Raw genomic sequence first — 11,912 nt, 5'->3', positions numbered from 1 at the left:
GTGCCCTTGCATTCTTTCTAATGACTAACATGGGGGGACCTACTGGTTGCAGAAAATCTCTAATTGTATTTAAGTCTTTGAAAAAGTCCCATAATCGATAGTTACGGCTGTAACTACGGTTCTATGAGTCCCGAATGACCGCCAGAGGCGGTGCTTTAAGCACTGGATATGTCCATTGCGCGCATGCGCAGCTCGAGTACCAATAACAACAAAGTCACCTGTGACCCACGTGACACCGGCTATATCAGCCGGTGTCGTCAGAGGATCTGTTCCCAGAATCTTCTCGCGAGCACACAAGAATTCTGAGTGACAGGGAACTCTGGCGGTCATCCGGGACTCATAGAACCGTAGTTACAGCCGTAACTATCGTTCTATTTCGTCCCTACTGACCGCCAGAGGCGGTGCTTTAAGCACTGGATGACTTATACCAACAATGTCATGAAGAATCCAAGCCCTTGCTCACCACTGGAAACAGCGGAGCTCTGCAAAAGGACCACGCCCAAAGAATGGGGAGTGGCAACATTGACCTGATGACAACTGGAGAATGTGCCAGAAGACGCGCACGACGCCGCGGCGTATATGGTCTCCAGGGGCACCACCCTCAGGGCAGCCCAAGATGTTGAGATGCTCCTTGTAGAGTGGCATCTCAGCCTGATGGCAGGGGGCGGCCACTGGCCCCGTAAGCCTGTGAGATGGTATCGACAACCCAGTGGGGCAGCCACTGGTTAGAGGGCATAACCTCCTTTAGTGCCGCAAGGGCAAAATCAAGAGTTGCTCCTACTACCGTATACAGGCAGTAGCCTTGATATACGCCCTTTGGGCACCCCCAGGGCACAGCAACTTCGACGTGCCGTACTCCTGAATGTCAAAGCGTGCCAGCTGGGCAGGCTGATTGAAGTGGGTTTGTGGAAGGACCCCGGGCCGGAATGCCACATTTGCCCAAAGGGCAACGCCTGAGAGTCCCACCTCGGGCATGTATTGTTTATGGAGAGGACATGCAACTCCCCGACTCGCTTCCCTGAGGCTATGGCAAGCAGAAATGCTGCCTTCGTGGGCAGCCACCTAAGCCCCACCTGGGCCAGGGGCTCGAAGGGAGGAGATGATAGGGCATCCAGCAGCAGAGGCAGGTCCCAAGCCGGGGTGCTAGGGGGACGCTGCCGTAAAGCCCCTCTCATAAAGAGGGACACCGACCTGTGGCACCCCGCCGTGGCGCCGTCGACCTGAACATGTCGGGCAGAAATCGCAGCCACATAAATTCAGAGTGGAGTGAGAACGTCCACTATCTAGAAGGGACTGTTGTCTAAGCAACAACGTACATGCTGTCCCCAAGGAACACGCACATTCTTGCCCCCCAGTTTGGGTAGGAAGTGCGTGAGTGCAAGCTGCACAGCCCGAAGCTCTAGCACGTTGACCTGGCGCGCACTCTCCTGGGCAGACCGCTGACCCTGAACGGTCCTGCCCTGCCGCACTGCACCCCACCCTGAGAGACATGCACCTATGGTGATGGTCTCCTGGCGGGATCGGATGGCGCCCATGGGCACGCCCACTATGAGATAGGCCCTGCCCCTCCAGCGTGACAGAGTGGAGGCAATGCTGCGACACCCTGACTTCCCTGTGCCTGTGCCACTTGGCGTCCAAGTGAAGGCTGTTCAGCCACATCTGCATGGGGCGCAACGACAGTGGGCCTAAGGGCCCAGCGGCCGAGGCAGCTGCCAGTCTGCCCAAGGGCCGGAGGAACTGAATATAATGGCGCGTTTCCACTGCAGCGGGGTAGCCCCGTTTAAGCGTCCCTAAGCGTCCTCGCTCTGGCCTCGGGCTGCCTCGCTGGCCGGCCCAGGCCGTGGCGCATTTCCATTACAGTTTAGGACCTGGGGTAGCAACGCAGTGTAGGCGGGGCGATCGGCTTTGTTTTTGTTCACATTTCGAGTTGTTCCGTCGAGCTCCCGCTGGATTTGATCATCCCCAATGAGATGTAGGAACGTCGTCACCTCCTCGGTCGACCACGGTGTGCTTTTCTTATTAGACGTAGCCATTTTTGTAGCTCATCCGTTTACAAAATGCTGTTTATAAAAATGCTGCAAGCTTGCTTCTAGATATATATGCGACGCTAGGGATGAACTCACGCGCAATCTTGTGACGATTCTCTCTGACCAATCAGCAGTCGAGAGTGTTGACGTCACTAGTTCAGCCCTGGCCCTGGTCTGAGGGAACCACGATTTTATGAGGCCGGAAAAAGTACCCGCTGGCCGGTACTAGGCTATATGGAAACGCCACCAAAAACCGGCCTGGCCGCTTGAGGACGGTTAAGGACGCTTAAATGGGGCTACCCGCTGCAGTGGAAACGCGCCATTAGGCACCATCTTGCCCGGCCCACGTAGAAGTAGGCATCCCTCAAGTCCACGGTTGAGAACCACTCCACCTGTGCATATGCAGTGGTCAGCATATAGAATGGCAGCACCTTCGGGAATCTGCTGATTCCTCTGAGGTCCAAGATCGGGCGAAATCCGCCGACTTTCTTGCTCACGAGAAAGTACGCCGAGTAGAACCCCCTGGGCTAAGCAGAGGGTCTTACTGGCTTGATTGCGTCCTTGGACAGAAGGACGGACAACTCTTGGGCCACAGCTAGGGCCCCTGCCGGATCGCTGACGACGTTACCGGCAGAGGGAGCGGAAGCGAGAGCACTGCCTTCACCTGGCTGGATTAATAAACACGGCAGTTCAGCGTCTACCAGGAGCGGGGGCGAGAACACTGCCGGCTGAGTTAGAGACGAATGCCAGATGCAGCATAACCGGGAGCGGGTGCGGGAACACAACCTTCACCAGTTACCTGCTTAACTGAAAAACAGGGCAGTTCCGCGTCTACCAGGAGCGGGGGCGAGAACACTACCTTCACTGGTTGAGTTAGAGACGAATGCCAGATGCAGCGTAACCGGGAGCGGGTGCGGGAACACAGCCTTCACCAGCTACCTGCTTAACGGAAAGACAAGGCAGTTCAGCGCCTACCAGGAGTGGGGGCGAGAACACTGCCTTCACTGGTTGAGTTAGAGACGAATGCCAGATGCAGCGTAACCGGGAGCGGGTGCGGGAACACAGCCTTCACCAGCTACCTGCTGAACGGAAAAACGAGGCAGTTCAGCGTCTACCAGGAGCGGGGGCGAGAACACTGCCTTCACTGGTTGAGTTAGAGACGAATGCCAGATGCAGCGTAACCGGGAGTGGGTGCGGGAACACAGCCTTCACCGACTACCTGCTTAACAGAAAAGCGAGGCAGTTCAGCGTCTACCAGGAGCGGGGGCGAGAACACTTTCTTCACTGGTTGAGTTAGAGACGAATGCCAGATGCAGCGTAACCGGGAGCGGGTACGGGAACACAGCCTTCACCAGCTACCTGCTGAACGGGAAGAGTAGAGCGGTGCTACTACTCACCGAACAGAAAAAGGGATGTAGCTACATCCGCATTACCGGTAGAGGGAGCGGGAGCGAGAGCACTGCCTTCACCTAGCTGGGTAAAATAAAGAAGCTTAACAGTACACGCAAGACGTTAGCCGAGCAGCTGCTGCTAACGATCAAGCGACATCAAGTCAAATAACACACATGTTTAAGACCAGATAACTAGCTTCGAAAGAAGAGAACAGCACAGAGCCGTAGTTACAGCAGTAACCATGGCCAGTGCTCACACGGCATATAACCGTAGTTACAGTAGTAACTATGGCCAGTACTTACACGGCTTAGAACCGTAGTTACAGTCGTAACTATGGCCAGAACTTACACAGCATAGAGCCGTAGTTACAGTAGTAACTCTGGCCAGTACTTGCACGGCTTGGAACCGTAGTTACAGTAGTAACTATGGCCAGTACTTACATGGCTTGGAACCGTAGTTACAGTAGTAACTATGACCAGTACTTACACAGCATAGAGCCGTTTACGGTATTGACTATGGCCAGTACTTGCACGGCTTGGAACCGTAGTTACAGTAGTAACTATGGCCAGTACTTACACAGCATAGAGCTGTAGTTACGGTATTGACTATGGCCAGTACTTACACGGCTTGGAACCGTAGTTACAGTAGTAATTATGGCCAGTACTTACGGCTTAGAACCTTAGTTACAGTAGTAACTGTGGCCGGTGCCTAAAAGTGTCAGCCAAACGGCTGCCCAATAGATAATATAATATTGGGAGGATGAAATCCTCCTTAATGGCCACACATGCAGAGCACACAGCACACAGTGAAGATTGTTCTCTGCATATCGTCCTAGTGCTAGGAGTCTAGTACTAGGAGTCTAGTACTAGGAGCAGTAAATACAACGATATAGCGCTACTGCAACCATACCATGCGTTTACCGCTGAGTTAAATAATGAAGCTTAACAGTACAAGCAAGGTGTTAGCCAAGCGGCTGCTGCTAACAATCAAGCAACCAAGTCAGAACACAATGTTAAGACCAGATAATTAGCTTCTAAGAAAGAGAACAGCCCGCATAGAACCGTAGGCCATGGTTACAGTAGTAACCGCACATGCGGAGCACACAGCACCCGCAGTGAAGATGTTCTCTGCATATCATCCTAGTGCTAGGAGTCTAGTACTAGGAGCAGTAACACAACGATCTAGCGCTACTGCAATCAAACCCTATGTTACCGGGAGCGGGATCACTGCCCTCACCGGCTGAGTTAATAGTTAAGCTTAACAGCAAGGTGTTAGCCAAGCGGCTGCTGCTAACAATCAAGCGACCAAGTCAGAACACAAATGTTAAGACCAGATAATAGCTTCTAAGAAATAGAAAGTACTTACCTTACTCTCTGCATCTAAACGAAAAACGGGTTAAATTGAATGAGGGACACAGCCAAAGCTGGGACTCAAATGCTAATGATAGCTCGGGCACAACGCCACAAGCAGACATAAGGGCAACTTTATGGGAGAGGAAGCGGGAACACTGTCGTCACCAGAAAGTCTAAGCCAAACAAAAAATAAGACAGCAATCAGGACAACTTGGCTGGGAGAGGGTGCGGGGACACAGCCATCACCAGCAACAAGCTGACACCAACCTGTCTGTCGAGGCTCTGCACAGCGCACAGCCGGCCACAGCTCCTGGAGGACGCGTTAACGACCCGTAGCTCCGACTGTCAGTCACGAAGCTGCACGCGGCCAGCTGCTTGCAGAGAAATCCCTCAGATCAAACGTTCAAACCTGAACGCTGTAGGCTACAAAAATGTAGCCACGGTACCCTCCCGCAGCGAGAAGATGAAAGGAACAGATCCTCTGACGACACCGGCTGATATAGCCGGTGTCACGTGGGTCACAGGTGACTTTGTTGGTATTGGTACTCGAGTTGCGCATGCGCGCGATGGACATATCCAGTGCTTAAAGCACCGCCTCTGGCGGTCAGTAGGGACGAAATAGAACTTACTTTATTTCTAACCTCATTAAACCTTTTATTGTTTATGTGGTCTTAATCGCTAGTTTCAAGCCTTCTTTAATACTGCCTGATGTCCATTTAATTCATCATTAGCTGTAAACACAAAATACAGCTGAGGTTCATTGTAATGTCATTAGTTTTATCGTACACCAAAATCAGAATCAGGTTTATTGCCAGGTACGTTTACAAGGAATTAGATTTGGTGTCTGGTGGTGTGATCATAAACAATCTCAGAAATAAGTTGCAAAAGCATGTTCAAAATATAAAGATTATAAAAATAAATATTTTAAAGAAGCTATTTAGCATTAAAAAAGAAAATGCTAAAGGCAATACGACACATATATGATGGCACTGGATGAAAAATGAAGGGATCAAAAAAAGGATATCAAATCATCCTGAGAGAAACATGGATATATACTGTCTATATAATTATATATAATCCTGTATACATGTTTTGCCCTCTGACGCAGATGCCCAACCGCTATCTCCCTTAAGGAGGGGCTGCTCGAGCAAGTTGTTGTTGTTACCAGTTTATGACCGGGCAATTCTCGGTCAGAGATATTTATTGTTGTGGGACACCTGGAACACATCCTTCTCGGGGTTTAGATGACCCCGAGCCATAAGCGACAACAAATGTGATTCAGTTTCACCAGCTGTTTAGTCTATCTATTGAAAAATGTTGATTATTACACTCTGAACTAGTTAAAACCTGGAACTACAGGAAGGTTCTTCAGAATTGGTTGTGGCAACACAAACGTGTGGTCAGATCGTGGCCCGTGACATGTCTTGTGAATTCTCAGGCTGAAGCTCCAAATAAACCATCAGTGTTCGCCATCAAAGCTCCAGCTCTCCATCGTGTCTCTGAGTCCTGACTCCAATTGCTTCAGAAGTTTCCCCCACATATACAACTGGTATTTTATTCTTCCCACGGAAGTATACGTAATGCAGTTTATAATGTGGATAGGGAGCCAGGACTAGGCAAACAGAGCCAAGACCAGGGACAGAGATCCTGCCAGCTGTTTCTCTTTCTTCAGGTACTTCTGACACTGTTTCTGGGCCCCGTTGCCTGGTTTATCTCGAAGGTTTCCTCGGATGGTGCAGAAGATGTAGCCGTAAAGAGCGGTCATCACCAACAGAGGTGTCAGGGTGCAGAGAACAAAGTTGAAGTAAAACAGGTATGAAATGGGGATGACAGCAATAAACTCACAGATAATGGTGGAGTTTACTGACTTAGACAAGGTGTCATGGTTGTACCATCCAAGCATGGGAGAAAAACTCAGTGGTATTGCAACAAGCCAACATGCTGCGACCACAACGCAAGAATGTCTCTGCGTCACAGTCCTTTTGTACCTAAGAAAACAGTAAATGTACAATCAACAAATACACATTTATTTTTGTGATCTGACCAGTGACACAAAAGGAATAATTTGATGTAAAAAAATGAAATGTATCATCTACTCACTATGTTAACCAAAGCCTTTTTGGCATTATATAAATACAAGGCATTTTCATGATCTAAAACTAAAAGTACCACAACTGCATGATGTTTAAGCATAAGATAATACTAAATCCCTGACCCTGGCAATGCTATTTTCTACTTTTCTCTGCACAATAAACAATCCAGAAGAGGTCTTACCAGAGAGGGATTTCCACCCGTAGGAAGCGGTCCCGATGATGTCGTGTTTATGCCGATCAGGTGGTGCATTGCATTCTGGTAAACATTTTAGCAGGAAACTCATTTTCCTTTCGTCAGGATACTTTGAGTTTCCAGTGCACACTGGGTCATTTGAGGTGCACTCACATACCTCTCAAAAAACAGAACCATAGTTCAAGCATGTTGACTTACTATTCTATTAAGGCACTGTTTTTCAACACTTTAATAGTATATACATAATAAAATAAATAGTTCATAATTATTAGTTAACATTCATAGAATAATATGTGTGTTTTCTCCTCCAGCACAACACTTTGATAGCTCTTAATTCAACAAGATGACTTCACAACTATACCAACATTTAAAATATTTGTTTTCCATATCCAGATCCTATTTTGGGAACATTTCTTCTTTAAATGTCACACTATGCTTTATCACAATGTTTTTAACTGCTGAAACATCATTCTACTGTATGTAGCTCCACGTTTTCTTTTTTTGCCTTTCATTTTTGGAGAATAGAGTGCAGCGTTTTTTAAGAATTCAAGCCGTCTGGACATTTGATAAACCCTACATTCTTAAAATGTCCTTAGAATTGCTGTGTATCATGGATTTAGGACACGCTGAGTCGTGTTGTCGTGACAACATTTTTAATAATTAACCCTACAGTATTTGCATTTCAGTTTGTGTAATAAGTAAACATGAAGGATTTCCCGTCATGCTTACTCTCTGGGTTACATCAGTGCAGTTTGAACCCACTCAGACAGGGTGGATGCATGTTGCACAGAATGTATTGGTCAGTGATATCTTTATAACACTGACCTGAGAGCGATGAAGAGGAATCACAGCCATGATGAAGACTCTGTGTGTCGCTGCTCTTGTGCTGAGTCTCTCCTCAGTGTGCCAGCCTGCGTCGCTGGCCTGTGAGAAGCTGCTGCAGCCAGTGGACAAGGCTCCAGATGTAAGTCTCTTTTCACATTTATAACTCCCTTTGTATCATTCAAACTTTTTCACATGACAAAACTCAACTTAACCTACTGAATTGCCATATTTCCTTTTCCTGCAGTATGTTGTAGGAAAAGTCGATTTTTTCATTGCCAAAGTTTGTTATTGAAGAAAAAATAAATTGCCAGACATTTAAACCGTGAAAATAAATAAATAATGTTCTTCTTTTGTCATTTCAGTTATCTGGGAGGTGGTATGTCATAGCCATATCTTCGTCCTGTATATTACAGTTAGTTGCCAGAGTGTTATTGCCAAGTGTTCACGTGGAAGTTACCTCCAAAGAGACACCAAACGTTTTCGATTTCCTCATCAAACTGAAAATGTATGCAATCTTTTTTCTTGAAATAGTGGTTTATTTGTTGGCATGAATGTTTAAAAGAAGGATCGTAACACACTTTGAGTATTCATGCATAATTCCTTATCATGTACAAGCTTTTACAATCTTGGATAAACCTTTGCAGGCATGGACTCTGCGCTAATGAAACAGAACAAATTTTCCAGGAGAACAACAAGCTCTTTGATGTAGATAGCAAAAGTAAGTCTTTTTTTATTTATATTTTCCGCATGCAATGGTGTTTATTTGTTTCTTTATGTCTTGTCTCTGCTTTTTCTGATTTGCCTTTTAAGCTTTTACAATGCATACAAAAAATAAGAATAAAAGTATTCTTACCAATGCACAGAGTGTTCCTTTATGTAAACAATGATATTTGTATTTTTTATCATTTTCATCCAAAAAAATGTTTGTGATCATAATATTAAAGTTTTATTGTATAGCATTTCATTTAAACATCCATTCTCCATCCATTTTTCAACAGACACTGCAGATGGTAACCCTGAATTGCTTCTGCAGACTGGCTGTTCTGACTGCATCGTTACAAAGGGGGACAGTGTTGTGAACTTACTCATCTTATTTAGTAAGAAATAGAAGAATGTTATACTACAATACTTACACAATGGAGTTTATAATGATGTTATACAGTACAATATAGCTTACCAAGACACTCTTTATGTTTGAAATAACTGTCTGTCTAAATAACCCTGTCTTCACACTCTATTTGAAACACTTCACTTTCAGCTAAAGTTAGGTATGCTGCTGCTCTCTGATCTGGGCAGCCCTAAAATGAACAAAAGCACTGAAAGAGTCTGTTTAAAGAAAGAATATGTCCACTTTAAAGGATTGCCAAGATTATTACAACTAATCAAGAAGCTGTAGGAATGTAATTTCACTTAATTGTTGTTGAAATATTGAAGTCTGTATAAAGTGAACAACCAACACACCAACACTGACATACAGAGTTATAATGAGTCATAACTGTTTTTTGTTTTTATCTACGTACCTATTTTTTTCTAACATGTACTGTAGATATTCTTAGAAAGAATATCATCGCAAGGCTGTAATCTCAAATATGTCCCCTGCTCACCAGGCAGGAGAACAAACATTACCGCTGCTGAGCTGAAGGAATTTGAGACCCAGGCAGAGTGTCTCGGCTTGACCAAGCCGCAAGTTTTAGACTCAGATCATGGTGAGTCTTGACATCTTTCTTTTTTTATCAATATATGAAAACAAGTACTGTCGTGATAGCCCCATGATGGTACCATGATAGTATCATGAATGTGATTATGGCAATGTATCAAAATGTACTATGTGCTTGTAATTAACTGTCATTATATATATATATATATATATACAACATTTCTAATTGACTCTTTAATCTCCTTGCACAGATTTTACAAACTGCCTATCAAACGAAGATGAAGAAGCTGGGGCTAGTTTTCTTCGCACCATTCAACAAAGATTGAATGACAATTATGCCATATCCCTCAAATGTATCGCTGAGTCTTCTCTGTATTACCCCAAGGCTGCCTTCGAGTGGGCTCAGGAAACATGGGCCAGTCTTTGGTGAATGAGCATTGGAAATGCAATAAAATCAACTTACACCCATCATGTTGTTCTTGATTCATTCTAATGTGTTAAGTGTTGCATACATCAAAGTGTGTCTAGAAGTATCTTAGTAACACAAGAAAAGATAAAAAAGCCTTGATGTCAACAAAACTGGATTGTTCCACTGAAATAGCGTTAAAATAAAAAAGAGTGCCTTTAAAGAAAATGTATTCAAAGTATTTTATTTTCAAAAAATGTTTAAGGTTTTGCATACATAAAAAGTGTATCTTACAGTTCCTTTGTGAGAGAATTACATTATATTACATTGCATTTAGCTGACGCTTTTATCCAAAGCGACTTACAATAAGTACATTCGACCAGGAAGACACAACCTTGAAGAAAACAGAATCATATAAGTACATCAGGTTCCATAGAGCCAAACATTTCAAGTGCTACTCAACTGGCTTTAGATAAGCCAGTCCTTTATTAGTATATAAGTGCTTTGTTAATAAATCTATCGCTCGAAGTGGAGTCGAAAGAGATGAGTTTTCAGTTTGCGCCGGAAGATGTGCAAGCTATCTGCTGTCCTGATGTCAATGGGGAGCTCATTCCACCATCTTGGAGCCAGGATAGCAAACCCACGTGTTTTTGCTGATGGGAACTTGGGTCCCCCTCGCAGCGAGGGTGCAGCGAGTCGTTTGGCTGATGCAGAGCCTAGTGCACGCGCTGGGGTGTACGGTTTAACCATGTCCTAGATGTACGAAGGGCCAGATCCATTCGCAGCATGGTAAGCAAGTACCAGTGTCTTGAAGTGGATTCTAGCAGTTACCGGAAGCCAGTGAAGGGAGCGGAGGAGCGGAGTGGTGTGGGAAAATGTAGGAAGGGTTGAAGACCAGACGAGCCGCTGCATTCTGGGTGAGCTGCAGAGGTCGGATGGCACATGCAGGTAGACCAGCCAGGAGGGAGTTGCAGTAGTCTAGGCGTGAGATGACGAGAGCCTGGACCAGAACCTGCGTCGCTTTCTGTGTCAGCTGGGGACGTATCTTCCTGATGTTGTAAAGCGTGTATCTTCAGCAACGGGTTGTAGCAGCGATGTTTGCAGTGAAGGACAGGTTGTTATCTAGGGTCACACCCAGATTCCTTGCAGTCTGAGTCGGGGAAACAACTGAGGTGCCGATGTTGATTGTTAGGTCAAGAGTGGGACAATCTTTTCCCGGAAGGTAGAGCAGCTCAGTCTTGTCAAGGTTGAGCTTGAGGTGATGAGCAGACATCCACTGAGAGATGTCAGCTAGACAAGCAGAGATGCGTGCGACGACCTGGGTCTCTGAGCGGGGAAAGGACAGAATTAATTGGGTGTCGTCAGCGTAGCAGTGGTATGAAAAACCATGCGGGCTAATGACTGATCCGAGCGAGTTTGTGTACAGGGAGAAGAGGAGGGGACCAAGAACAGAGCCCTGAGGGACCCCTGTAGTTAATTGACAAGGGTCGGACTCAGACCCTCTCCAAGTCACCCTGTAGGTACGGTCTTTGAGGTATGAGGTGAGGAGGGAAAGTGCAGAGCCTGAAACTCCAAGTTTTTGGAGAGTGCGAAGGAGGATCTGATAATTCACCGTGTCGAATGCAGCAGACAGGTCCAACAGGATGATGACAGAGGAGAGGGATGCAGTTTTGGCAGTGTGCAGTTCCTCAGTGACAGCAATGAGAGCAGTTTCTGTGGAGTGACCTGCCTTGAAACCAGACTGGTGCGGATCCAGAAGGTTGTTCTGATGGAGATAACAGGAGAGTTGTTTAAAGACAGCGCATTCAAGTGATTTAGACAGGAACTGGAGTAGAAAGACAGGCCTGTAGTTTATAACATCAGACGGGTTGAGAGTGGGTTTCTTTAGGAGAGGGTTTACTCTTTCCTCCTTGAGACTGTTTGGAAAGTGACCAGAAGTTAGAGAAGTGTTGATGAAATGGGAGAGA

General features: G+C 46.0%; 1 protein-coding gene across 1 annotated transcript; it reads left to right on the top strand.

The window, feature by feature from the left end:
• Nucleotides 1-7,788: 7,788 nt before the first annotated feature.
• LOC117539601 lies at nucleotides 7,789-10,008 on the top strand. The gene is made up of 6 exons (XM_034205828.1): nucleotides 7,789-8,021; nucleotides 8,245-8,387; nucleotides 8,527-8,600; nucleotides 8,881-8,979; nucleotides 9,490-9,588; nucleotides 9,791-10,008. Exons 1-6 carry the CDS (start codon nucleotides 7,911-7,913, stop codon nucleotides 9,967-9,969), a joined length of 705 nt encoding a protein of 234 aa, XP_034061719.1. The 5' UTR covers nucleotides 7,789-7,910; the 3' UTR covers nucleotides 9,970-10,008.
• Nucleotides 10,009-11,912: the final 1,904 nt, after the last annotated feature.

The sequence above is a fragment of the Gymnodraco acuticeps genome, unplaced genomic scaffold, assembly GCF_902827175.1.
Source record: "Gymnodraco acuticeps unplaced genomic scaffold, fGymAcu1.1, whole genome shotgun sequence".
NCBI classification, from domain to species: Eukaryota; Metazoa; Chordata; class Actinopteri; order Perciformes; family Bathydraconidae; genus Gymnodraco; species Gymnodraco acuticeps.
The sequence above is the reverse complement of the archived record's forward strand: the minus strand, read 5'-3'. Positions and strand labels throughout refer to the sequence as shown.

Coding starts and splice junctions, on each gene's coding strand:
- LOC117539601 (XM_034205828.1), top strand. CDS start 7,911: ATGATGAAGACTCTGTGTGTCGCTGCTCTTGTGCTGAGTCTCTCCTCA. Junction 8,022..8,244: donor CAGTGGACAAGGCTCCAGAT/GTAAGTCTCTTT, acceptor TTGTCATTTCAG/TTATCTGGGAGGTGGTATGT. Junction 8,601..8,880: donor CTTTGATGTAGATAGCAAAA/GTAAGTCTTTTT, acceptor ATTTTTCAACAG/ACACTGCAGATGGTAACCCT.